This window comes from Cryphonectria parasitica (assembly GCF_011745365.1).
Source record: "Cryphonectria parasitica EP155 unplaced genomic scaffold M406scaffold_5, whole genome shotgun sequence".
Classification (NCBI taxonomy): Eukaryota; Fungi; Ascomycota; class Sordariomycetes; order Diaporthales; family Cryphonectriaceae; genus Cryphonectria; species Cryphonectria parasitica.
In genome coordinates, this window is record NW_024468913.1 from 42,548 (window position 1) to 69,632 (window position 27,085).

General features: G+C 45.1%; 9 protein-coding genes across 9 annotated transcripts; 3 read left to right on the forward strand and 6 right to left on the reverse strand.

Moving 5' to 3' along the window:
• Positions 1-4,234: 4,234 nt before the first annotated feature.
• M406DRAFT_224929 (uncharacterized protein) lies at positions 4,235-4,492 on the reverse strand (the record flags this gene model as incomplete). The annotated part of the gene is made up of 1 exon (XM_040915710.1): positions 4,235-4,492. A coding segment is annotated over one exon (258 nt), but the record flags the coding sequence as incomplete, so codon positions are not given.
• Positions 4,493-12,599: 8,107 nt separating this feature from the next.
• M406DRAFT_356409 (cytochrome P450) lies at positions 12,600-13,842 on the reverse strand. Its single transcript, XM_040923440.1, has 4 exons — positions 13,591-13,842; positions 13,256-13,542; positions 13,108-13,209; positions 12,600-13,033 (listed from the first exon to the last, which is right to left on the reverse strand). The coding sequence occupies exons 1-4, from the start codon at positions 13,725-13,727 to the stop codon at positions 12,834-12,836; spliced, it is 726 nt and encodes a 241-aa protein (XP_040775018.1). The 5' UTR covers positions 13,728-13,842; the 3' UTR covers positions 12,600-12,833.
• Positions 13,843-13,866: 24 nt separating this feature from the next.
• On the reverse strand, positions 13,867-14,830 carry M406DRAFT_356411 (cytochrome P450; the record flags this gene model as incomplete). Its single annotated transcript, XM_040923441.1, has 3 exons — positions 14,338-14,830; positions 14,100-14,282; positions 13,867-14,047 (listed from the first exon to the last, which is right to left on the reverse strand). Coding segments are annotated over exons 1-3 (753 nt in total), but the record flags the coding sequence as incomplete, so codon positions are not given.
• Positions 14,831-15,748: 918 nt separating this feature from the next.
• On the forward strand, positions 15,749-16,499 carry M406DRAFT_356412 (uncharacterized protein; the record flags this gene model as incomplete). Its single annotated transcript, XM_040923442.1, has 2 exons — positions 15,749-15,968; positions 16,041-16,499. Coding segments are annotated over exons 1-2 (654 nt in total), but the record flags the coding sequence as incomplete, so codon positions are not given.
• M406DRAFT_356413 (uncharacterized protein) lies at positions 16,481-17,223 on the forward strand. The gene is made up of 2 exons (XM_040923443.1): positions 16,481-16,644; positions 16,700-17,223. Exons 1-2 carry the CDS (start codon positions 16,496-16,498, stop codon positions 16,944-16,946), a joined length of 396 nt encoding a protein of 131 aa, XP_040775021.1. The 5' UTR covers positions 16,481-16,495; the 3' UTR covers positions 16,947-17,223.
• Positions 17,224-17,348: 125 nt separating this feature from the next.
• On the reverse strand, positions 17,349-19,132 carry M406DRAFT_277540 (MFS general substrate transporter). Its single transcript, XM_040918318.1, has 2 exons — positions 18,598-19,132; positions 17,349-18,544 (listed from the first exon to the last, which is right to left on the reverse strand). Exons 1-2 carry the CDS (start codon positions 19,058-19,060, stop codon positions 17,502-17,504), a joined length of 1,506 nt encoding a protein of 501 aa, XP_040775022.1. The 5' UTR covers positions 19,061-19,132; the 3' UTR covers positions 17,349-17,501.
• Positions 19,133-20,440: 1,308 nt separating this feature from the next.
• On the reverse strand, positions 20,441-21,418 carry M406DRAFT_339778 (uncharacterized protein; the record flags this gene model as incomplete). Its single annotated transcript, XM_040921486.1, has 1 exon — positions 20,441-21,418. The coding sequence occupies one exon, from the start codon at positions 21,416-21,418 to the stop codon at positions 20,441-20,443; it is 978 nt and encodes a 325-aa protein (XP_040775023.1).
• A 1,119-nt stretch (positions 21,419-22,537) lies between these two features.
• Positions 22,538-24,541, forward strand: M406DRAFT_107415 (uncharacterized protein; the record flags this gene model as incomplete). The annotated part of the gene is made up of 2 exons (XM_040915239.1): positions 22,538-22,863; positions 22,910-24,541. The coding sequence occupies 2 exons, from the start codon at positions 22,538-22,540 to the stop codon at positions 24,222-24,224; spliced, it is 1,641 nt and encodes a 546-aa protein (XP_040775024.1). The 3' UTR covers positions 24,225-24,541.
• Positions 24,542-25,420: 879 nt separating this feature from the next.
• Positions 25,421-26,893, reverse strand: M406DRAFT_330420 (ankyrin; the record flags this gene model as incomplete). The annotated part of the gene is made up of 3 exons (XM_040920517.1): positions 25,421-25,822; positions 25,985-26,208; positions 26,398-26,893. The coding sequence occupies 3 exons, from the start codon at positions 26,891-26,893 to the stop codon at positions 25,421-25,423; spliced, it is 1,122 nt and encodes a 373-aa protein (XP_040775025.1).
• Positions 26,894-27,085: the final 192 nt, after the last annotated feature.

Genomic DNA, 27,085 nt, shown 5'->3' on the forward strand with positions numbered 1-27,085 from the left:
TATACTCATCCTTACAAACCATCTCAACTTGCAATACTAGGAGACTAAACAGAAGCTATCTGCTTGCTAGTTGCACTAGCTGAACAATCTCAGCATATATAATCTCATTATTCAGTACTATCCCAGCAAATCCAATCCAGCTAATGAGTTATCCAAGCAGCTAGATTATCAGAGAAGAGGAAGAGCTGAGCAGAAGCTGCAAAGCCCCAGCAATTTCATTATAATGAAGAATCTGAAAAATCAGAGAAAATCTTATATTAATTATATTCGAAGAGTAAGAGTGAAGCAAGCAGCAAACCTAAATATCTTCTGTTTTCAAGTATACACTCTTCGCTATTTGAGCAAGAGCGCAGAGTTTGAGCAGACAGCAGACCTGAGTATCTCCTGTTTTCGAGAGTATGCTCTTCGCTATTCAAGCAAGAGCGCAGAGTTGAAGCAGAATATCCGCTTAGCAATTAATATTGCTTAAGTATCGGATCGCAAACTAACTACCCTTCCATACCTAGCAGTGAAGCAAAGCGTAATAATAGCACTGGAGCAGCTTGCAAAGCTAATGAGAGCATATCTGCTACAACTGCAATAAGAAAACGTTTTTGTTTAAACAGAAGCTTAGCGCAAGAAGTAAATATGCAGCTCTATAGCTGGTATGGAGCTATAGCAAGTTATCAAGAGCTTGCTATGCTTCAGGAGATGTATATTTGTACCAAACCATTCATCAACTCGCAAGAAGCTTTTAAAAGCATATCATGATAATCCAACAGCTAGCTATCTCAGCATAGCTAAGTTCACTAAGATGATTTCTTGTTACTACTATTGGAATGTATTAGCTAAGAATATAAAGAAATATATTAACACATATGCAGTATGCTAGCGGATAAAAACGAGGAAACAACACCTATACAGCCTGCTCAGTCCCTTACTACCAGCAACTCGTTCATAAGCTGAGATATTAATGAACTTTATCATCAGTCTGCTCGGATCCATCAGTTTCTACAATAAGGCTTACAATGCTATTCTAGTAATTATCAACAGATACTCGAAATACACTCTATACATTCCAACAATAACACAGCTTATAAGCAGCAGCTTAGCAGATATTATATTATAATATATATATCAGTTCTACAGCATTCCTGAAAGCATTATATCAGACAGAGAAAGCTTCTTTATAAGCTACTTCTGAACTAACTTCTGCTTCCACCTGAGAACCAAGCAGCGCCTAAGCACTGCATTTCATCCCCAAATAGATAAACAAATCGAGCAGCAGAATCAGAATCTCGAATAATATCTCTGCACTTATTGCAGCCTTTCTCAAGCAGATTGAGCGCAGCACTTATCCCTTGCACAGATAACGTATAACAGTGCAAACTATAGCAGAACAGAATCATTACCTGCTATATTGCTCTATAGATTCCAACTAACAAAACCAACAGATATCAACACGCAGCGCCCAAGCTACATCCCTAAGATCTCAGAGCAGCTCGAAGATCTCACCAAAGCTTGTAAGAAAGCTCAGAAAAGCTTCAATCATGCAAGATAAGCATATATCAGATAGTATAACAAATGCTATACTGATAAAAGATTCTCCCTTAGCAATCCCATCCTCATCTCAGCTAAGCATTTATGCTAAAAAAGTATTAACAATAAACTAGCAAACAAATATCTTAGCCTCTTTCGAATGCTGGAGATTGTAGAAGCGCATAAACTAGCATATAAGCTTGAATTGCCAGCGAAATACAAGATCTATAATATCTTTCTAATTATAGCTCTAAAGAACTTCAATAAACAAAATGAAGAAGAGCTCGAGGCGCATCCTGATATCGATCTCAAGAAAGAAGCGCATTGAAAGATGAAAGCTATTCTAGCATACCGAGAGCTACTTAGAAACCGCTAATTCCTTATATATTGAAAGGAATATAGCAGCAATAAGGATTCATAAGAACTACAAGCATTTATTAATAACGAACCATTAATCAAAGAATACAAAGCATAGTTGAAGCAGTAACAATACAGCGCAGAAGCTGCTCAGTCTTTAATTGGAAAACTAAAAACTCTTATATAGTCCACCCACCCAGGGAGTTAGCAACGCTCCTGCATCGTGGCAATCAGTGCTAATTATTTCCTACGCTGTAAAAGCGCGCTCACCCACCCAGGGTTTTTAAAGAGATTACCCTTCCTCTTCAGAAGCTGCCTCAGAGAGCTTGCAAGCCGCCTCAGCCAGTACTTCCAAAGCGCTAACACTGCGCTGGAGCAGTAACATCAACTCCTCACTCAAAACGGGAGCAGGAAACGTACTAACTACCAGCGCAGAAGCAGCGCTTACAGAGCGCACCAGCTGGAGAATACCTTGCAAGTCCTCATCAGTCAGCTCCCGACCAAAGGCGCACGCACCATCCAGAGCTAAGCTCGCTTCGTATGAAAGCTATAGCAGCTTGTGAGCAGCGCGGAAAACAAGAGGGAGCAGGAGTAATACTACTTACAGAGTAGCAAGAATGATTGTTGCTAGCGCACTGAAAACAACAGATACCAAAACCTATAATAAGTCAGCATGAGGAACAGTAGAACAGCAATAAGGGAGCTTGCTCACCCGCCTGATCCTAGCACCGGATACCCAGCTCCTGAATGCGGCAGCGCACGCACCCCTAGCACCAGCCTGCTAGGGAGCGCACCGCACCCGGCTCTGCAGAAACCTTCTTTCTCTTAACAGCCTGACAATGTCAGTACGACGCTGTATACACGGTATATCTGGGTACTCACGGAGGCCGTGGGAGTGACGGGAGGAGGAACCCCCGGGGAGAGAGTCGCGAGGAACTCGGGCGGGAGCGAGAGAGAGGGCGAGGGCGAGAGCGAGGGAGAAGCTCTCTTGCGCTTCTTGCTGGCGGGGGCCTTGCAGCTACCACGCTAACCGCTGCAGCGGCCACGAGAAGGAGGGGACGAGGGAGCAGCAGGGGCGCCAGAGGGCAGAGAGTGGCAGAGAGGGGGCACCGCGTCAACAGCGCCGGAGGAGGCATTGCCAGCTTCCGAGGCCTCAGGGACGGTCTAACCCTCAGAGACCTCAGGAGCCAGCGCAGCCTCTCCAGACGTGTTGATAGCAGTAAAAGAAGATATCTGCAATGAATCAGCTTCCATACAATGCTTCAGAGGATAGGAATATACATACCGTGCTGTTGCTGCTGTTGTTGTTATTGTTACTGCTGCTGCTACTGTAATAGCTGAGGAAAGGGAAAACAGAAAGAGAGGGAGATTCAGGCGCAAGAGCGAAATAAGGAACAACAGTGCCCCACTAGCGCATGCACCCCAGGCAACCCTGTTGTCTGGCTCTAGAAGCTATTCCGAGATCGCAGTAGCATAGACAACCACGCCAAGCTGCGCAGTCTTTGTAACCACGCTGCATCTGCGCTGCGCTAGCGCTGGGGCAACCTTCACAACATCACATAACTTACCAGCGGAGAGAAACTTAGCTCTTTAGAGCGAGGCACCCCAACAACAAGGATCAACTGATGAGAGAACTATTGACAAGTATGAAGAGACCTGTGGATCCGTGCGAGAGCAGCTCGGGCGCATAGTTCCTGGGAACAGGAATCTGGAAGAGGGAGGATTCTGTTAGGGCTTGTATGCGCACAAAGAAAATAGGTAGCTCTTGCAACCCCTGGTAGCGGTCCAGAGCTGCTGCGAGAGCTTCGCTCCGAAGCAGCGCTCTCGTACGATGCCGCGTGGCCATCAGGCCATTGTCATCCCATCTAGTCCAGGCCAATTGTGTACATAAGGGAAAGGGGAACAACAGATCCAGCAGCGAAAAAGAGGAGGAGGGAGATAGGTTCAGTAGTCCCTTTGAATGGAAGCGTCAACAGAGCGGCTTGGGAGCAGCTCACACCCCTTCACCTCACTTGTGTGCCCTTTTTACCCTGACATCTTCTTTCAATTGAAAAACTATTATGCTAAATTCTTGTTGCAAGCATCTATCTACTTAAATAAACAGCTTCTGCAATAGTTTCATATAGTATAAGTGCATCTTTCTGCAGATAGTATTCTGTAGATCCTCGAAAGCTATCTTTTCAGCATCTGTTAGCTTATAGTATATGCGATGTATATAAGCTTGATGCTGCAACTTCTTCCCAGATATGATTTTTTCAAGCTTACAGCTTTTAGCTAGCAGCGCTGTCTTTTGCAGTTGAAGCGGTTCTATAAGCTGCATATAATACAGGATTATTGTTTGTAGGAAACTGATTGTACTAAGATAGGTTTCAAGATTCTTAAGATTTCTAGAGAAGATTATCTTCCGAAAGGCTTCAGTGCATTTCTTTGTAGTAAACAGGCTAAGTGCATTAATATAGAAGCTAAGAAGTTTGATTAAGAGAAAACTGATATAATTTTTTGTAAGAGAAATAGAGATTTCCTTTCTGTTAAAGATATTCAGAGCGATATTGAGATGCTTCAGATAGTCTTCAAACGAATCTGAGAAGATTACAATATTATCAATAAATGCCTTAATAAAGTGCCTGTGATTACGAAGTAGTCTGTTCATATATCTCTGAGCGTAAGCTAGCGAGTTGCAATAGCTTATTAGAGCTATTATTGATTGCTTAAGGCTATGATATATAACTATAGTCTAATGATTACAATACTTAGAATAAATAGAGAACTGGTAAAAGAAAGCTATAGCATTGATAATTGTGATGTACTGCTTACTGTATATAGCTTTAATTATATCTAACTGAAGAGGAAGGGGGTAATTATCAGGTACTGCTTACTTGTTGAAAGCTTTGAGATCTGCAATGATGCAGCTCTTTTCCTTTCCGTATACTGTTCGCTAGACTATGAAGATTAGCAATGCAAATGAATAAACATTGTTAGCGAACTCGAAGCAGCTAGCTTTGTATATTTCTTTGTATATCTGGTTGATGAACTTCTCGTTCTTGCGGGAAACAGGATAGCAGGAATGATTCAGTTTTGCATATTGCTATTCTTCTATTAAGGAGATCTTTATTATCTGATTCTCAAGCATATTAAGAGAGCTTTTGTTTTCTCATATAGCAGAATACTTTTCGATAATCCTCTTGAATTGTCGAGCTTTGACCGGATTCTGTGAATAGATGCAAATGCTATTATCAAGGATTATTGCTAAAGCTTCGTTTAGAGCTTTAATGCTTAGAGATCTCTTGATAATGATTGAAGGTTTCCGTATATTGAAGTTGTGATTATTGAATAGTAGTATCTCAATATTCATTAAGAGGTTGATGCTATAAGCTATTTCTATATTGCTGAGGGAGTAATAAACAGCGTTGCTGTAAGATGTAAAGAATAAGCTATTCCTTAGCAGGAAATTACTAATAGAATGTATCTCTGTTTCTGCGCTCTTAGCTGTTGCAATAATCTCTAGTATGAGATTGAATTCTTCATTTACTGCTATCTGATTAACAGGAATCTTTAATGAAGATGTGAATTGTATGCTGTATGCATCTATTGTATAAATGTTAGCTAGCTAGTAGATCGATGCTAATCCTTCCAAGATAGCTGCTACTGCTAGAGCTTTTACAGTGCTCTTGAAGATAACTTTGAATCATCTTATATTCTTACACTCGTGAATAGTTCCTATGCAGATGCTTTTGAGGATCTTGATAGCTTCTTTTGTAGCGTTGTGCAGGGTTACTATAGGAGATGAAGAAGCATTGATCTGCATATTCAGCGCAGTGCTGTAAATCGATGTGAAAGAGAATGAGCAGCTTTTAAGCAGTTTAGCATATCTTATAGCTACTTGAGCAGTCTTGCTAGAGCTGATAATATAAGCGTGAGCTATTCTTATCTTTCGCACTGTAGGTAAGAGGGCCTGATGCTGAATCTCGAAAGGCATCTGGAAGTTGCTTTGTTCTGAATATATAATAGCTTAATTCTTGTAATTGATAATAGCTTTGCAAGCTTTAAGCTATCCGTTGTTAATAAGAGCTTCAGCAGGTAGGTTATCTACAATCCATGCTTCAGCATGCTAATATAGCAGTTCAGAAGAGCTGTTGGCATGCCTGCTACAGGCGTAGAAGTCTCATTCAGCGTATTTGAATAGCATGATTGTGCTCTTTCCCACATCCCTGATCTTTTGAAGCTTGTAAACTGAGATCTCAGCAGCAGGGAACTGATTAAGGAACTGTTAGTCTACTAAGTTGTAACTAGTGCTAGTATCTTTATAGAAGATTATATCAGATTTGGTGGGAGTAGCTTGTATAGTGATTTTCATGTGAGTATAACTGCTGATAAGCTTATTTAGCTGCTTTTTGAGCGTAGCTTCTGTAAGAATGTTTTTATTATAGTATTGAACTGGTGATATGCTTGTTTCAAGCGAAGTAGTTCCAAAAGATATAATATGCTTCAGATATTTCTTAATCTCTTTAAAGATATTTGTTTTCTGATTTCGATTCTGGCAAGCGCTTATATACTGGAATATCTAGCTTCGAGAATCAAACTCTTTATTATAGAAGATATATATGCAATTAACTGAGTAATTGACTTTGCATAAGTTGTAGATGCAGCTTACAGAGCTAAGCGATTGAGAGTAGTATGATAAGGTTAGCAAGAATAATCGTTTAGAATTATCGATTCAGTATATCTATCTATTGCTAAATGAAGATAAATTATTACTGTTATTCTCAAAGAGCATATTTTCATTCTTATTCTTAGTAATATTGTAAGCTTTCTTTTTGTTGGAAATCGCTAAGCAACTCCAGTTGCATTTCTTGTAATTCTTAGACTTGCTATCCTTTCTGGATTAATCATAATTACAGTTGCAGTTGCAATCTCGAGGCTTGTTGCAATTGGAATCCCAGTTTTGATATAAATTGCAATCTCAAGGCTTGTATCTTGAGGAACGAGTTACGCTCTTATTACAATAGCTTAACTGATCTTTGTTGCAGCAGTTATAATTACAATCTCTTCTGCAATTATAATCGCAGTTATCTTAATAATCTCGGTTGTTGCAGCAGTTGCTGCTAATGTAAGAGTTGTACTTGCAAGCTAAGGAATAGTCTCAATAACTATTCTTTTCTCTGTAGTATTTAGAGTAGCATTAATTAGCAATATTGATTAAAATGCTCTTAATCTGCTCAATCTTCTTTATATACTTGTTCAGAATATTGTAGCAATAAGAAGAAGCAAGATAGTGCTGAATGCATTTATTCATCTTGCTTCAGATGTTATTCAAGACGCTTTTCTAGTTGAGATTCTCGCAGTTGAGAATGCTTATACTGTGTATGTATCGAAGATTTTTCTGAATAAACTTTTGCAGAGCAAACTTGTTCTCAGCAATGTTTCTCAAGATTAGATAGCTTTTGCAGAATTTTTGTATAGTATGCATAGATTTCATAGCGAATTGCTGAGCTAGGAGATTAGTAATAATGCTATATTCTTCTTAACAAAGCTTAGCGCACTTAGTATTGATTAATTCATTAGTTTACTAGTAAATAGCAGCATCTTATAGTAAGATGCTGAATATGTGCAATATCTCGTTCTCAATATCAGCATTATTCGTGCTATCTTTGAGAAACTCAAGATAGTTTAGAAAGGATCAGATATTAGTAAAGATGAGATTTTTGCTGATTATAATCATGCTAATATCTTTGGGATTGTTGTATTTAGAGTTGAAGATTCCAAGTTCTTCTCTTTTTATTTTAGTAATATGCTGAATGCTTGATTAGTTAGAGAATGGAGTATTATTATGCTAGTTATGAGGATTGCTTGATCTAGGTTCTAGAGGCCTGTTAGAAGGATGATAGCTTCTGTTATTGCTTCCTTAGTTGTTGGAGTTGTTATTCGAATCATCAGAGTTATCTCCTCCAGCGCTATAGTGAATAGCTTGTTAGAAAGCTGCTGAACCTTGTAAAGAGCCAGGTACAGCGGGAAGTAGATTATTATTGCTAGCTTGAAAGCGAATATCTGAAGCAGTAGCTTCAGGGCTAAGCTTGAAGTAATGTATCAGCTGAGCTAGCATATTAGTTTATTTACTAACTTAAGTATCAAGAGCTTCTTGTTTAATAGCTATTGTAGCTTGCTGGATCTTAAGATGCGCTACAGCTTCCGAAGTCTTCCTGATTTTCAGATTTGCATGAATTGCAGCTATCTTAGCATTATCAGCCTGCATTTTGATATAATGAATATACTTCTTGAAGGCAGAGTTGTTTGAGAAGTTAGCTGGTTCTTTAGGATTCTTGTATTAGAGAGTGCTAGTCTTGCGTTGCGCAGCAGGGGATTCGAATAGTGCTGAGCTGTTGCTATAGTAGTTTCCTGCCTGGAATGGGTTGTTCTGACTGGCGGTTTCTTCTTCTCGAGAGGCTATTGCATCTTTACTTGTTGAGCATCTGTAAAGAAGTTTGGGATCTTTGCTTAGCTGTGTTGCTAGACTGGTAGCTAGATTGGCTGTAGTAGCACGATAGATAGGTGATTAAGTTGGATTTTTTGAGAAACTGCTCATAGTTAGCTCAGCTTGTCTGATTATCTTGCTAGGGTTAAAATCAATAATGAATTGCTGTTAATCAAGCTAATTAGCAATAAGCAATAGATGGATATAAAAGCTAGGGAATGGTTTAAGCTTCTCAGATGAGCGTGCTGTAATCAGAGTAACTTGTGGCATCTGCGCGAGGATGTCTATAGTGCTTGCGAGGATCAGAGTATGCTTGCTGATTTCAACTGCCAGAGCTTCCATCAGCAATGGAGTAAAAGGAAAAAACAGCTTAGCTGTGAATGCTTGTGAATGCCTGTAGGCGTGTTTTTGATGGTTTTTTGTGGTGTTTTTGATGAAAACGCCTGTTTGCAAGGTTTCAGGTGAGCGTAACGCATCAGGGAAGTCCGTAGCACAGTCTCAGGTAAGCGTGGTGCTAAGAGCTTGTTGTTTTGGTACTACAATCTTCATAATAGTGGGCTTTTGGTGTTTTTGGGTTGCCAAGGCCACTGATTTCCCAGGTGGGCGTATTAGCGCAGTAGCTTCGTGGGGTGAATCCTCAAGGAATTCCTCAATGCAGTGTATGATCGTAGCTACTACTTGTAGAAGGCACTCTAGGGGCTGTACAAATGGTAGAAGGGAAGATGATTCTTCAATTAATCTATCTCAAGGCACGCTTGCTAATTGCCTTCTATATAGAAGGCAATTAGCACTAGTTCCAACTGAGCTAGCGTACCTGGCAACTCACTGCCTTTCCATTGAATGGCTCAGGCCAGTGAGTCAGGGTGGCCACCCAGGCCTCATTCACCTAAGGCCCCTATGGCCACTGCCACAATTAAACAATATCTTCAATACTATATTAATCAGAAATAGAATAACTGAATTAATCTATTGCTTCTTATATAGTTCGCTTATAATAGCATAGATATAAGCATAACAAAGAAGTTACTATTCTTCATATTCTATAAATACAATCCAACAGCTTATTACAAAGTACTGCTAGAAGCAGATATAGAAGCTGTAAATAAAAGAATTAAGAAGATTAAGAAAGTTTAGAAAGAATTCTAATCAAAACTATAATTTGTTCAGAAATGAATAGCATAATATGCAAACTCCAAAAGAATTAAGAAACTAATTCTACAGAAGGGAGATAAGATCTATCTACTTCAGAAAAACATCAAAACAATCAAATCTAGCAACAAATTTAATTATAAAAAATTAGAACTATTCAAGATCTTGCAATAAATTTTCTTAGTTAATTACAAACTAGCATTATCTTATAGAATAAGAATATACTCAGTTTTCCATATCTTATTGCTAGAATCAGCAGTATAGGAAATATTAGAGAATGATATAGTAGAAGTAGAAAATAATGAATCAGAATATAAGATAGAGAAAATCCTTAAGTATAAAAGTACAAACAATACAAGAGAATATCTTATCAAATGGAAAGATTACTTAGCAAGCGAAAATTCATGGAAACTACAGAAAAATATCAAAAATACTCAGAAAAAAGTAGCTGAATATTGGAAAAAGAGAGAAACCAGCACCTAGGACAATCGCTCCGTCCCAGACCAAGACTCGGGATAAGCCTCTTAAGCATCAGAAGAACCTTCATCACCTTCAATACTATTCATATCGCTTAAAAAGAAATAATCCAACATACTATCAGAAGATCAGAAGAGCTCTTCTAAAACCAAAGCAGAAAACTTCTTAGGAAGAGAATCAATAGGAATACAAGCCTGCTGCTCTCTCGCTAGCTTCTCCGCTTCTATACAATCAAGCTCCTCAATCGTATCCAGACTACGATGGATAGCGCATGCTATTTTCTCAGCTTACAGCTTGCGCTGTTTCCGCAGCCAGCGCACCTTAGCTGTAGCACGCTCTAGCTCCTCCTCTGCATTATCAAGAGCAGCTTCAGCAGCGGAATGCTGAGCTACAATCTTTTCCATCTATGATAGCAACAATCTGTATATATCACAATTCCCACGCTTGTACTTAATGCATTCCGTATAGCATAACGAATCTTCCTCAGAAGCAAGGCAGCAAGCTTTGCAACTGCTGCAGAAGGAATACATCAGCATTTCAATATAACAAGAAAGAGCAATAAGCCAGAGAAAGGTAGACTGTTCTGTCTTTTTGTAGCAAGTTTTATCAATTCTGCTCATTGTTCGGATTAGGAAGATAAGATCATATACAGAAGATTTGCCAGAATACTTATAAAAGATTGTTGGGAACAATAACTAATAGAAGGAAGATAATGTTATAATTTATCTAATATGCACTTTACAAAACAGATTACGAGTAATAAGAATCAGATATCATGATTCAACATCAAACAACTAACAAGAATTATATAATCTAGGATTAGAATTATAGATTACAATTAATCAGAAAGGGATTGGAGCAGTTAATAATTAGTTCTCACAATTCAAGCAGTAAACTGTAATAATCAATCACCAACCCTTACAATCCATACTGAAGAATTGGATATATAAGAATACGTTCATTATCATTAGATAGATTCAGTATATAGCTCTTCAGTTGTTAATCTAAGTATTCAGTCTTCTATACTGAGTAGCTCCAAAAGCAGTGAATACTTGCATCGCTCATCAGAACTTGTACGGTTCCGTATTCAAGAACTTGATACTTTGATACCGCTCTTGTTAGCATAAATCTCTCGTATACTTAGGAATCTTCGGATTACTGCAGTGCTCATTACAACTGCAGTAATCCGAAGATTTCAAAGTATATAATGAGTTTTATATTAACAAGAGCAGTGCTAAGTATAAGCTTTGAATATGGAAATACAACTGAGTAACTGTGCAAGTATTCACTGTTTTTGGAGCTATTAGAGTAAGAGAGTAATCTGATACTTAGATTGATAATTAAAGAGCTATATACTGAATCTATCTAATGGTAATGAATGTGTTCTTATATATTCAGCTCTTTAGTATGAATATGTTGGATAGCAACATATCCAAGTTATCCTGCTAGCTCTGGATAGCATATATCCAAAGCTATCCTTTCTGATTGGTCATGCCTATAACCCTAACTCTGGGTTATGTAATCAATGCTTTATCAGAACGTTGGATTCTTAACACCTGGTCCTTGTTACTTGTGACCTGTTTCGTGACCTGCATGTTGGATGAGTTATAACACTTCTATATAGAAGGGCAATTGGCACTAGTTCCAACTGGGCTAGCATATCTAGCAACTTACTGCTTTTCTATTGAATAGCTCAGGCCAGTGAGTCAGGGTGGCCAGCCAGGCCTCATTCACTCGAGGCCTCTATAGCCTCTGCCACAGCTCGCTTGAAAGGCCTTTCGAGCCAGAATATCAAGTCTGGATGGAATGCTTCAGGCTTATAGCCTGTTAGACCTTCCAAGCCACTTCTCAGCCCTCTTCTCCTCGAGAACACCTCTCAGTTCATCCAGATTCAGGCAAATTCAAAGTCAACAGCATCAAAAGCAGCCCAGAATACCCTGAAAGCCTCCTCAGGCTAGGCAGTTATCTTTTCAATGCCTTGCGAAGCTCAAGATATATACTATTAACTACAGCAGAATCAGCACCAGCTTTCATCTTTGCTAGTACAACGTATACTTTTCAGGAAGATATGCAAAGCATTCAGTGAGAGGGATGTCGAACTAGCTAGAGCCCTGGAAAAGAATGAGGTATTGGAAAAGCAGGCTGAGGCCAGAAAGCTAACTAAAAGAAGGAAGGTAGATACAAGCCCAAATTCGAGGTTTGCAGATATTGAGGCTATACAGAAAGCTCAAAATGCAGTCAACAGGAATGACGATAGTCTAAATGAAGAGAGCGATGCCGAATTACCTACTAATGAGGAGAACTGTATCGTAGTAGCTGATTAGGAAGAGAAATGTATATAAATCAATGTATATATATATATGCGATGTAGCTGGCCAGGGGTGTCCACAAGGGGGGGGTGTTCACAAGGGGGTGCTTCGACTTATAGTCTCTGGAGAGCCCTAAAATACTGATGCGAAATTGTTGAGCATATGGCTGCTGAGCTTATCAGAATTCTTGATTGCAGGCTGACTTAGGCAACCTTGGAGTATAATAGTGCTCCTTGGTGATAAAGTGACTGGATGGTCTTTCTGATCTCAGCTGCAAAGGATTGGAACTTTGGTCTGGATGACCTTTATCCAGATGGATTGAGATAACTGCTGTAGCGTATCGCAGAATAGATATTCAATAGGCACAAGGATTTAGTTCTTGTACGATTTGCCTGATGACAGGGCCTATGGAACTGATCTGAGCGCTTGTCTTGCTGCATTCCCTCGACTTTGTTTCGGTTTATAAATATATTGCGAGCGGCACTACCCTCCTTTTCCAGCGATACACGAGCTGAATACAAGTAAATCCAATTTTTCCGACTATTTTCGTGCTACTATGCTGCTGCCTTTTCTCGTGATGTGAATGTAAGTTTCAATGCGCCTGGATTAGCAGTGAAGGAATCCGTCATGTCGGCCCATACGTGGCTGCCATCCTCGCCTGTAGCGTAACGAATATTGAAGCTCGAGAGAAGCATGCTCAGGCAGAGGCGCACCTCCAAGAGGCCCAAGTTCTTGCCAGGACAAGAATGACGGCCTGTTGTAATCTAAGTCAGTACAGAAAGGATGAAATGAAAATCTAGGACGAGGAATGGAACTACATAAGCGTACCGTTGTTAAAGGGATTGAAGGCGCGCTTGTCTTTGACCATCTCAGGCTTGGTTGTCCACCGCTCTGGCACAAACTCTGAGGCGCGCTCAAAAGCGTTTTCAACTGTTCCTGTTAGTGACGAATGACATAGTGGGAGAATTGGTCTTACGGCGACTGATGGTGTATCGCGGCGCTACTATTGTCGTGTACGGTGGGATGACGGTATCGCCAATGGTGATGGGCTCGTCTGTCGTCATCCTGATGCCGCCTGTTGGGACAACAGGGTATAGGCGCATGACCTCGTTCAGGATTGCATTCAGGTTGGTCAGTTCCGCCAGACCCTCGATATCATCCCACGCGCGCAGCGTGTCGATCTCTGCGCGCACTGTTTCCTGCATATTTATATCATCGGCGAGCTCTTTGAGTGTGAAAATCAGGGTCGTTGCGATGGTATGGCTGCTTCTGTTAGCTACTGGCTTGCGCCGCCCACCGGGGATTACTGACCTTCCAGCGATGATCATGGCGAATGCATCTCCGTAGAGGTTATTTATACTGACTGTATCGTCTGTTCTCCGCTCCGCCTCGATCATCCAGTAGCTAGCGTCCGTCTTTGCTGAGTCCCTCTCCAATCGATCCTCCATTATGCTCTTTGCAAGTTTAACAAGAGCAGCCCAGAGCAGCTGCGATTTAGGCAAGAAGGTAAAAGCAACATGAGCAAGCCACGGAGCTGGCGTTACTGTACCCAAAATCCCCAGACCATTGCGGAGCAGTTGGACAAGGCCAGACCATTCATGCTTATCCAGCATGCCAAACGGTTTATTAAAAGCCAGCTCACCCATGGTATCAGTCGTGAAGTATGACATCCATTCGGTAACGTTGAGTGGCTGGCCTTGACGCTCCTGAAAGGCCTCGCCCATCTTGTACAAAGCGCGCAGTACAATATTCTTCTCGTCATGGACAGCTGGGAGTCTCATCAGTCATGCTTTATCGAAATTGAAATCGTGAAGACTCACCCTTGACACTGAGCGCAGTGTTCCAAACTCTCCGTCTCGGTGCGTAGCCTGCCTTTTCGCGCACCGAATTGATTGCGACCATAGGATACAGCATGTCATACCACGGTGCCTTAATGCACGTGGTCCCCGTACCTCCAATGGCCTCGAATACCTGAGGATGGAAGACCGTCAACTCACCAGGACCTTATCTTGCGTTAGCAATCCGAGCTAGAGCCTTTCCTTTCGATCGACCACTTACCTGTGCGGACAAAGGGTCCATATTCGTGGTAGAGCTTGTCAAGCAGCAGATAGTTCTGCTGACTTGGCGCAACCCTGAAGACGTGCCACAGCTTCGAGATCCTCCACATGAGCGGGCCAGGGAAGGATCGTAGCGGATGAAAGGCCAGCCGGTAAACAGTCATGCTCGCGAAGAGGGCGCTGAGGAAGGATGCTGCCGCAAGGCTCGTCTCCTTCAGCGCATGTCCCTCGCCATATCGAGCACGCAGCGCCAGGCCGACGAAAAATAGCAGACAGCCAAGCTGCACATATTTTGGTGCTCGCAGGTGGTGCTCGTCCCGGATGAAGATCAGGTTGTGCGAGAGCAAGCCGGCCAGAGCGGAGGCGATAGCGAGCTCTGTGTAGGGTGCCATATTTGCTAATGCAGATGAAAATGGTGCAGATGCTGGAATAAGAAGAGACTCGACGCACTCAATGGCAAAGGGTGTGTGAACGATAAAATAAGGTGGAAGATCTGAACGACTTGGGATAAGGTGAAGACTACGCAGCGTCGAATGTGCGCTGGGAGAGGAACTACCGAGATACGAGTATCCGCAGGGTCGGTCAATTGATATACAAACGATGACATACGTAACAACCTTTTTTATGTATAAAAAGTAATTATCTTTATAAAGATGGTTAATTGAATAATATATTAAAAGATAGAAGACGTAACGAATATTGTAATAAAAATAAAATAACAAAAAATAGTCTAACACTTTAACGAGACCGTGAAGTTTTATATTTTTAATAATCATGTAAAAATTATAAAATTATTAAGCTATTATTATCTTATTTTTTTCTTTATTTTTATTTAACTATTATTAATATTAGTATTCCTATTATTTTACTTATTTTTAATGTTATTAATATTATTATTTATATATAAGATACATACTAATTCCATGCCTTCCCAGCCTCCTTTGCTCTTTCATCCAAAGGAGGGCAAATTTATTGCATTGCTAGTAGCAATCAAGGCGGCAGGGAGGGAGAGATGGGCGCAGTGCAATCACACCCAAGGCCCCACACACACGTCTCACATGCAGACTACAGATTGAACCTAACTTTTAATTGTCACCGCATCGCACTATACCGTTCACAACCCTTTCTAAGGATTCACTGCTCGAGGATCATCATCCTCCTCTGCCCACCACATTCGCCCCCAATGTCACCAATGTCTCCATGTCAGCGGCGGCCAAAAGGGGAACTAGGGCCATGCAGGTGTCATTCCCTTGTCGCCATCCTCTTCATCTTTCTTTTTCTCTCGAGAGGTTACCTCTGCGACACTCGCTTCTCCATTCTTGCTTACACACACTCTTTTGGAGGTCTTTAGCAGTTCCGAGACTTGGCTTGGACACAGTTGTTATCCATCATTCTTCACGTTCGACTGTCAAAACTTTTTTGGAAAGACGTAGATCATGGAGAACATCGATATATACACGACACCGGCTGGTTCAGCCCCTCCAGGGTATACAGCTGGCATTTCTGAGACGCCTTCGCAGCAGCCGGGGCTTGTGGCAGCCGCTGCAGTCTGCTTGACGCTGACCGCCATCTTCGTTGCCATCCGCATATTCACAAAGGCATTCGTGATTCGCGCTGTCAAAGTTGAGGACTGTAAGACTTTCGTCCCGCAGTGTCGTTGGGCCGTTGATGTGAGAGCTTGCTGACAGACTCTACTTTGTGTAGATGCTCTCCTGTTCGCTGAAGTCGGGCTTGCAGCCTTTGTCGGGGTCATCGTCACGAGCGGCGTCCACGGCCAAGGGCGCCATATTTGGAATGTTTCCATCGCAGGTGTCATGGCCGTTGCCAACTTCTCCAATATTTCAGAGATCCTGTACGGGCCGACGATGTTTGCAGCAAAGTTTTCCGTGCTCAAGCAGACGGAGCGCATCTTCTGTGGCACCAAGCATGACTCTGTCTATTGGTGGATTCAGGCTATGATCTGGGCCAATGGCTTGTTCGACTTGAGCATTTTTATCGCCTTTCTTTGCGCCTGCATACCCCGTGAGAAGCTATGGGATACGACGCTGCCCGGCACCTGTATCTCTACCAACGGCTCCATTATCGCTACGTCGATCATCAACATCGTCTCGGACTGGTCTGCGTTGATACTGCCGCTCATCGTCATCCGCCGTCTACAAATGGACATGCGCCGCAAGATTGGTGTCATAGCCATCTTCGCCGTCGGTCTGCTTGCTTGTGTCGCTAGTATCGTGCGTCTCGTGTACTCCATACAGCTCACGCAGACAGCGGACGAGACGTGGGCAATCGACCCGGTCGGCATCTGGGCGTAAGTCTTCACTTCCTCTGTTGTACGGATCTTGGTTTGCTAATGCGCCCTTTAGCTTTGTTGAATTTACCACCGTCATCCTTTCAGGCTGCTTTCCAATCCTGCCTAGGTTCATCCAGTTCATCCGCTATGGCCGCGCTGGGGCTCCGTTGCACAGCACCGCCAAACGCTCCTATACCTTGGAAAACTCGATGGCCTCGAAGAAGAGCCGGTCGGTGCCCCTGGATTCGCTTAGCAGTAGACACGACGACAATCTTCCACGCAAGTACATGGAGATCCGCGACCAGACGTCAGCCGTCTGAGAGGCGTGTGAGATTTGATTTGGCCCCCTCGCATACGAGGAGAAAGACTTTGTATTTATAAGCATTTGGAGAACACATCTCTATATCATCTCGACCACCAGTTTATGCAGAATAAAATGTGGTTTTTTCACTCAAGGGAAGCTACATCGACACGGCTGGGAATACGGCTGGAACGAGGGTTTTGGCCAGTCGGTTATTCTTCATTTTCCTTTTCACATGGAAGTGCAAACAGATAAATGACAAGAAAGCGGGTTCGTTGCTGAACTCTGTGTATAACAACACCATGAATATTGTAGCATTCGCCCAAATATTAGCATGGATTATTAATAGCTAATCATTACATCCGGGGGCATAAACAAAATACGAAAATGCTGCAGAAAAGATTCTTGGACCTGTTTCTTTGAGGAAGAACCTTTATAAATATACGTATATACCCAGGTACGTGTCAGCCTGTGGGATACACCTATTGTTACACCGTTCCGGCCGACTTCGCCACCTTTTTCCACATCGGTAAACGCCTCCGACCCGCTACACCCACACGGAACAGACATTGGCTCATGTTGTCGCTGGTGGCGCCGGTTTGGGCTGCTTCGCATGGCTAATAGCCATGCTCGATAACAAAGCAAAACCCGAGACGGCGGCGTAAAAGATCCACATGCGCTGGAAGCCAAAGTTGACCGCTGACAACACGCTAGCCGCTTGAGCCGCGCTCAATCCCCATGTCTGACCTGTGGTAATCTCCTCTGCCACGGAGACCGTGTCTCCCCCAGACAGGTGCGAGATCAGAGCGTCGGGGATACCTGCTGCACGCAACGCGCCACTCTGGGAACCCAGCGCATTTTGCAGTATACTCTGGCCAATCACGAGACTCACGGAATTGGCAAGCATGCGCACGAACTGAAAGGCCGATGTGCCTGCTGCCACGACTGCCGGCTCCAGGTGGGCTTGCAGAGCCAGCAGTGGAGCGTAAAAATTAAGGCCGATACCGACGGCGGCGATAATCTGGAAGCAGACGATGCGCCACCAGTCTTGCACGTCGGCAAAGGTAGTGAAGAGGGCGCAGCCTAGAGTCATTGCGGCCAGTCCGATGCGGATCACGCTCACATAATGCCCCGTGCGCTTGATGAAAGCTCCCGTTCCGACGCAGAAGACGCTGAAGGGGATCGCAAGGGGCAGGAACCAAATGCCGGACTGCAGCGAGGTTGCACCGAGGATGGCTTGAAAGTAGAGTGGGATGTAGAAGGCGGTGGCGATAAAGGCAAGGCTTTGACAAAAGCAGACCAGGAGGGCAGCGGCGTTGGAGCGCTGCGTGAAGATAGAAGGCGGTACCAGAGGCCTGGCAGAGACGCGCCATTGCACGAGGCCGAAGGCGATGAGGCATAAGGTCCCCAGGACGATGAGGGTGATGGGCAAGGCAGAGGACCATGGCGTCATAGTTCCACCGGATTGTAGGCCAACAAGAAAGAGCGTGGCACCAGCGCTGATCAGAGCGATGCCAGGCCAGTCGATGGTCCGAACACCCGCGACAAAGGGAACTTTCTTGTTCTTTGTCTGGAGGCAAAGAGCGATGGATAGGAACGCTGCTGCAATACATGGCACTGAAGATGATGAGCTTTGCATCGTCTAGTTGTTGATAGATGTATATTCTCACAATTGATCCAAAATATCCACCGCCACGATAGTCTCTGGTTCAGAGCACCAGCGATCAGCGGCGCAAAAGCTACAGCAGTAGCCCATACAGCCCCCAATAGCCCGAGATACTTGGCCCTGCGCTTGAAGTCATACAAATCTGCCACGCAGATGTTCGCAAGTACGAGCGAACCGCCAGTTCCGACACCGTGCAGCGTTCTTGCAACGACCAGCATAGGAGAGTTGATGGCAAGCGCAGTAACCAGGCTGGCTACAAAAGCAAGTGCGCTGGCTGCCAGCAACAGAGGCTTGCGGCCCCAGACGTCGCTGAAGCGGCCCCAGATGGGTACGGTGACACATTGTGCGAGTAGGTACGAGGAAGGGATCCAGGCGTAGAGGGAGTTGGATCCGTGAAAGTCGTGCGTGATGCTCGGCAGTGCTACTGTCATGGCGACAGTGTCCATTGCGCCGACAAAGACAACCATAGCCAGGGAGCAGAAGACCAGAAGCAGTCTGCCCTTGGAGAAATGCTCCGATGCTGGCAAGGGGGCTCGAGGCGGTTGAACGATTGGCGATGTCAGCGTTGGCTCCTCGATTTCTGCACTGCATATTTCTGTCTTGCTCGAGAGAGACATCTTGATTAAACTCGAGGTGCAGTCCAACAGTCAATAGGGTGTTTGATAAAAGAAGAATTGCTCGCCGTAGAGCGTTCTGTCAGGAAATGTCTAGGAAACGTCTCCTCAAAAAGTCACAGCTATGCCGCCATGTAGCGTAGTTGAGGAAAATTGCTATGCATATGCGAGGAGAAGGTTTAAAATCCCGTATTTTTTTTAATCTTTTTTAATTTGCTTATAAAATATAATAAACAAGTCATATTTAACCTTATATATCTTATAAATATATACATGTATCAGTATACGCTGAACTTCATTTATTGCATAATGGAATAAATGGAAAATCAAACTTTTAGCAATTTTCGAACATTATAATCCATAACGATGCATGTATTTTACTCACAATCGAAACTTACCCGCGGTCGCCACCAGGGCTTCGCTCGGATTCAAAGGCGGCCGTATTCATGAGCGATTACTTAGTTCCACTTGGCCCATTACAGGCACGAACGGAAATCCCGCATGCTACCTCAGTATCATCCTGCAGCTTACATCTAGCACCTCATGGATAGATGACTGCAGACCGGGCGGCGAGGCTTCCGACTTGGAAGGTCCTTTTCCCCAGCCCTTGCTTTGCTGACGTCGATCATATACAAAAAAAGCTTGCAGTGCCTATTGATGACAATACGCGCAACTCATACTTGAATCCTTCTGCAGCCAACGTGATTGCCCCCTCAGAAGTGCATAAAACAAGGGGCCTTTTTCCAGCCGTTGCTACGCTGACTTTGACCACATATAGAAAAGGGTTGCAGTGCATGTGGATGATAGCCCCGTGAGAAGAGGAGGAGCCAATAGTATGTGCAATCTCCCAATGTCAACCCGCAGCTAAGGACTTTCCCCTACTGCGGTCATCGTGGGATCATGGACAAGAGTAGATATATGGAGGAAATGCCGCGATAAAGCCGATTGCATGCCTGCCTTGAGGATGGCCGTACGGAATTGCTATAGTGCATGAGACACGGCACGCGATGACGATCGCCTCAGGATCTAGGCTACCACACTTCCTCTGACCTAAGCGGAAGTTCGGACACCAGCCCTTTAATTTCTCTGTGGGGGCGAGACCTAAAATAGCGTTATCTGATAACTCCGACGGTCGAGAGAACCATGTTTACAATATTTACTTCCAATGATCTCACAACAGCTCAAATGTGCAGAGTAACGACAGCGTTATAATCGGTACCATGTTATATATGGTTAGGTTGATAAGTAATGCAGAGATCGGCTCGCAATCAGGGGTAAAAAGTACATCGCTACCATCCACAAGTTCCAGACACGAAATGTAATCTTATCCGCCATTACCGACCTGCAGCTAAGGGTCCGTACGGCTACTGTTGCTCCGAGGACAACAGGTGCGGCGTATCCTAGCCATGCCAGCCCCCAAAAGGATGGACCGAGGATGCTGAATGCCGACACGAAAAGGGCAATAGTCCATCGGCTCGGCTCGTCTCCAACGGTCAGCGGCACGCTCTTCCTGCCGCGCAGCCGGTCCCCCTCTTGATCAGCCATGTCCTGACTATGCACAGATGTCAGCACCGCAGCGCCAATCATGGCAAACCACGAGATTGCTGTCAGAGACACCGGCAGTGCTCGTCCCAAGGCCACTTCCATCGCTCCCGATGCGTAACAAACGAAGCCGCATGCGTTGATGAAATTGCGTATGAGGAAATGCGTATCTGATCCCCCAAGATCGTTGTACCAGACGCCAAGGAAGACCAGGGCGATGCACTGTCGAAGGCCCCCAGTGCAGATGCTCGTTAGAACGGCCACGGGATAGAGGGCCAACATCCACTTCTTGGCCTGCTCGCTTTCGATCCGTCGTGATGGCAGCGGCCTCCAAGGTTTGTTCGCTGCATCTTCGAGCACGGCACTTGGCTGCCTCTGGTTGTCGATTGAGAAAGGGAGAAGGTTTATCCACGTCCACCATAACACGATGGGTGTGCGAAGAAGAATACGCAGGTCGCTCGGAGTGGCGAAGTGATCAAAATTGAAAACGTCTGCAGAAAGAGCATGCACGAGTCCAAACAGTGTCTTTGGCCCGACAATCGTCTTGAGATCGCTGAAGGTGAAGAGCCATATGGACAATAGGTCGAAGGAGCACTGCTTAATGGCGCCGTCGAGATTCTTCTTCAGAGAGTATTGGGATGAAGTTCGTGCTTCGCTTTGAATAGACATGGTAATGATAATGTACGTAATGGCTGTACTTCCAATTTGAATTGAAATCTCAAAACTTGTAGAATGTATGTCTGTGAGTCCGTGAGAGTCGAGGCCGCGGCAACGGTCCTTAAGCAACCGTTGCGAGGCTTGAGTGCCTTATCATAGCATCAAGGTCCATTACAGTGCATTTCATGATCCCTGCGTTGGCCTCCGACTCTGAGTAATGAGAATTGTCATGCCAGAATGTCTACCGAAGCTCTGAGCGCTCCTTGAGCGTAGGATCAAGGAAGACACGTCGAGGCCGGGGGTTCTGCGCGAAGGAGCTGCACTACAGCGGTAAGGAACAAGTATCTCCTGCACTGCAACAAAGGGGCCATGAACGGAAGGAGGGGGTCAATCTCTTATTGGACCAGAATTTGAGCGCATTTGCACAAAAGGCCTGCGCTAGAGCGTATGAAAGTACAACTGCGCGTGGGGGTTGAAGAACAGGGGAAAAGCCTGCTTTAGAGCTAAATTCAGAGGGGGAAAAAATCCAATCATGTCCCTAAGAAAAGCAGAGCCAACATTGGTAAAGTTATATGAATATGTTATTTAACATCTTTTCTCAAACAAAAAAAAAAGGGAAAAACGTACTACCTTTATGTAAATAAATTATATTAGCTATAAATTTGAAAATATTATTAAAAAGATTAGTTTATAATTTTTAATAAATCTCATACTATACTCATTATATATGTGTTATTATTAAAAAGAACATAGTAAATTCGACGTTTAAATAATATAATTAGTTTAGAAAAATATAATTATTTATATGTACTTTATTATCACTTTAATCACACCATAATCTTTTTTGCAATAAGTAAAGGTCTAACCTTTGCTTAAAAGAGTACCCGTTGGTCTTAGTCAGAATTGCTTACCACCCTCCTGACTAAGACGCATGGGCACTGTCTTTAAATCGTGAGAGGGGAGACGTGCGGGATTCTCCTCTTAGTGTGCAAACGCCGTTTCGTGACCTACGGCTCCTTGCAGAGTAAATCGGTCCTGTCTGCTTCTCGGTTATTAAAGCGACCGGCTTTCTTCTTTTTACTCTGCGAGTGAGATAAGTTGCGCTGTCTTGAGATTCAAAACAGCCTCATGATGACTCGAGAATATCCGCCATACGCATTCGGCAACCGCCTTTTGGTTGAGACTGCACTCGATCTGGCAGACTCTGATCCGGGTCGAATCTACGCTGCTATACCCAAGACCAATAATCTCGCAGCCGACGGATTCCGAGATGTCACTTTTCAGGACGTGAAGCGCATGACCATGTGGCTGGCAGGCTGGATTGAAGAAGCCTGGGGCAAATCATCAGATCATGGAACGATTGCCTATCTGGGAGTGCCCGATCTACGCCCTCCTCTTGTCTTCTTCGCTGCGGCGATGAGCGGCTACAAGGCGAGTTGTTCTCGTGCACGATATTTGTAAGAACTAGACTAACATGATGTAGTATTTCCCTCCGTCACCTAGAAACCCAGCAGCAACAAACGCAAGCTTATTCGAGCAAACAAAATGCTCAAAGATCATCTATGGGGCAGAAGTCAAGCCCCTGGTTGACCAACTATGTCAGTTAACAGGAGCATTTGCGCTTCAGATGCCATCATTGGATGAATTGCTCGCCACAGAGCCACGAGAGTACACATACTCGAGGAAGAATTTCGAGGACGCCAAGAATGACCCGATTCTCGTCCTGCACTCTTCTGGCTCGACGGGACTGCCAAAGCCAATCGTCATGACAAATGGTACCTTTGCAGCCCTTGATAACGAGAAGACGCTGCCGGGTGTAGAAGGACGGACGAAGCGAGACTACTCCATCTGGGACTTTGAGGGAGGGGGCAAGTTCTTCACGCCAATGCCCTTTTTCCATCTATCGGGGTTCTTGACGCTCGTCATCAACCCAGTCTTCACGGAAGCATCGACCCCAGTCATCGGCCTTCCGGGTGCGCCACCCGATAGTGCCCTGCTCAAGGAGGTCTTGAAGCAGCAGAAGATCAGGGCGATGTACATCCATCCTTCTATGGCTGAGCAACTGCTGGCAGAGCCTGATGGTATCGAATACTTCAGAGGCATCGACTTTGTCTGTTACACTGGGAGCCCGTTCTCCCCAAGCGCTGGCCAACAGCTTGTCCAAGTGACCGACCTCGTCCCTCTCTACGGCTCGACAGAGGCTTTTCAAACTCCACAGCTAGTGCCAGATAAGGAAGACTGGGCGTACATGGAGTGGAACCCACACTTCAAGCACGAGATGCAACTTGCCGAGGATGGGCTGTACGAAATGGTCCTGTTCGCCGACGCGTCCACGGAGAAGCGCTCAGCCCTCAACCACAACTGCCCTGGCGTGTCAGAATGGCGCACCCGCGACCTCTTCCAGGCGCACCCGTCCAAACCGAACCTTTGGCAATACTACGGCCGACGTGACGACGTTATCGTCTTGTGGGACTCGCACAAGTTCAACCCGATACAGTCAGAATTGATTATCGGAGCTTGCAAATCGCTCAGTGGCGTTCTGATCATCGGCAAGGGCCGGCGGCAGCTTGCGTTGATTCTGGAGGCGAGAGCAGACTACGGTGGCGATGACCAAGCGCTCATTGACGAAGTGTGGCCTCTTGTGGAGCAAGTCAATGCCAAGAATCCGCAAAACAACCAAATCGATCGGTCCAAGATACTCGTCATTCCTCCGGCGACATTCGTCCGTGCTGGCAAAGGCACGGTGATCAGAAAGCTTTCGGAACAGAAGCTGCAAACGCAGATCGACGAGCTGTACGCACAGGGCAGGAAGGCATAATCCAGCCGATGTTCAACCCTCTCCCTCCCATCACCCCCCTTTGGAGCAGATCATGTGACACGTAGACTTGAGTCCGGAATGGTCAGTCACAAAGGTAACAGCATGGTTGCCTAAGGTCTGTCCCAGAAAAGAATCCGTCGGGCTATAAAGTATTATCCATGGCTTTTCTTCCTCTTCTTTGGAGATCGGCTATGTTTGCACCTTGTCATGGGCAAAGAGACTAACAAAGCCCAGAGAAACGTCTTTATCATTTCATCTCGTTCTTTCGTTCCTAGTATGTATAGAAACATTACTATGAAAAACTTGAATTGCCACCGACACCGTTTTCAGTCGTGTTATGTCAGATTTCCAATGTACTGATGTCAGATGCACCGTCGTACTCAAGCCAAAGCTCAATAAACGTTGCATTTCCCGCAAACAAGGAGAATCGTCAATCCCTTTTTGTAATTACCTCAAGGTTTCAAGCTTTAAATAAGTTAAATACGTGGGCGCTTACCAACGCACAATAACATCAAAGATATCGTCGTGCTATTTCTTTCTTTTTCTTTCTCCTTTTTTCTTCCTTTTCTTTTCATTTTGTTCTTTTGTGCACGGTTGATCCAGAAAGGACGCATCCCGCACACACATGTGACCTCGCCCGCGCAGCAAGTAACACGTTGATCCCCTGGCTTAGTTTATGACACGTAAAGCCAAAGGAGAAGACAACCAAGAGTCGAGCTCCTCTAATATAGTATTAGGGCGTGGAAGAAAGGTGCCTACCGACTTTTGTACACTCTGATCAGAGTGGTATTTGGCCTTTCTTGATAGGTTAGCAAGGCAAAAAAAAGTGATAGGGTTGCTGCTTAGGATTTAAAGGTTGAAATTGAATGTTTATTATTATGCCTTCTTATTGTCCTTTATTATTTTCGAAAAGAAGCGATCAACCATTTATACTTACAATGATACCTCTCTTCTAATCTGTCGATAGCATAACTTAAGCTCAAATTTGCTGTAGTTGATGTAATTTTTATAATCTTATTTGCTTTTTAGTGAAGAATGGTGTTTTCGTCAGTGTCTCTCCGCGCTAGGTCGGGCCGGAACTATAAAAGGACGCGCAGGGTGTCCTCGAACCCGCGAGACAGCGCCAGACCGACAACCGTCACCCCTTTCTCGTCAGCATAGTCGAGGCGCGGGCGGACAGAGGCCACGCAGTTGGCTTATACAGAGGCCCACAGAGCACCAACCACGGCTGAGCGGCTCTCCTCCTGTTTTCTGCTGCTGCTTAGCATCATGCGCAGACATTCAACCTGCCCAGTCTCTGCCGCCATCGAGAGCGGTGTGGTATTGGCCTCGTGCCTCACGGTCGGGTCCACGCCCGCGTCGAGGAGGATGCGAACGACCTTAGGCTGGTCATACTCGGCATGCAGCAGAGTCCACATTCTCTCCCCAGGGTCCGACACAGTCAGGTTGGCCCCATCGTCCTCCAGCATCTTCGCGATAGCAGGTGTGCCCCAGTAAGCGCTGTAGAGGAGCGGCGTCAGCCCTCCCAAGCCCCTCCCATCCCCTTCAACGTCAAGTTCGATAAGGGTCTTGGCGATCCAAAGCATGTGCTCCGAAGTCTAGATGGCCGCCAGGTGCAGCGCTCTTCGGCGGCGGTGCCCGTTGCCGTCCTCGGTCGCGTCCATGTCGGTGCCGCTAGCAAGCAGGAGCCAGGTGATCTCTTCAGGATGTTTCCCTGTAAGATAGAGGCTAAGTATAAGCGGTGTCGTATCTCCCGTGACCAGGAAGTGCACATCGACCTTGCGCGGCTCTTGCTCGTCGGCCGACTGTAGCAGCAGGCGGACTATGTCCGGCCGCCCGATCCTGGCCGCCTCGTAAAAAGCGTTAGTGGTGGTTCCGCGGCCCTGGCTCTCATTTATGTCGTCTCTACACTCCAAGAGGACCTTGAGTGCCCTGATGTTCCCCTTAACCGCTGCGATCGCCATGGCCGGCGGCGTGTCTGGATCTATGTACTCAGTGAAGTTCGGTGAGTGCCGGACGAGCACGCTAGCATCCACGGGGTGACGCCACTCGCAACACAGCTAGAGCGCTGTGTATCTGGAGGCTTCCCTGCTGCCCATGTCGTATCCGCCCGACAGGACAAGCTCGGCCGTGTCTCGGTCAGCCCACAAGGCCAACATCTCAGGAAGGGTACTGCTCATAATGTCGACGTCTCTAGCCGTGCTTAGCCCGCTCAGCAGCAGCCACTTGATGACACTCGTTGCCTTCTTTTGTACTACCAGCTCGAAAATCCCGAGGGATCCTGGGAAGTGCTCTTTGGGTTTCATGGTGGCGTGTAGGTCTGCACCCAGGTTGAGGAGGATGCCGACCAGCTCCTCATTACCAAGCCAGCATGCCTTGAGAAGCGACTTCGAGCGCCAGCTAGGCGTCGGGCCCGGACTAGGAGTTCCCCTTGGCATTAATTCCATGATCTCCTGTACCACCTCGGCGTTTCCTGACGACAATGCGGCGGCCACCAGCCTCTCTAGCGTAGGATCATGAACGCTGAATCCTTTCCCTGGCTTGAGCATCTGAACCGTGCTGAGGTGGCCTTGTCTAGCCGCCTTGATCAGACCCCACAAATAGTCTTCTTCATCATCGTTCTCCTCCTTGAGAGTCTCCACCAGATCGTCCAGGCCAAGATGTGCCATGATGGGCAGGGGTAGGTGGCAGATGGGTCAGGCCGTGTAAGGGGGTCCGCGAGGAAGACATAAGCACTGGCCCAGTCCGAAAAGGCCTTCTGGTCTCTCAACAGCCCTAAGACGAAATCTCTTCACAGCCTCGTTTATTGTTGGATTCCTAACGTCTTAATACTCCCGTAGTGGAAAGGCTGGTACTGGATT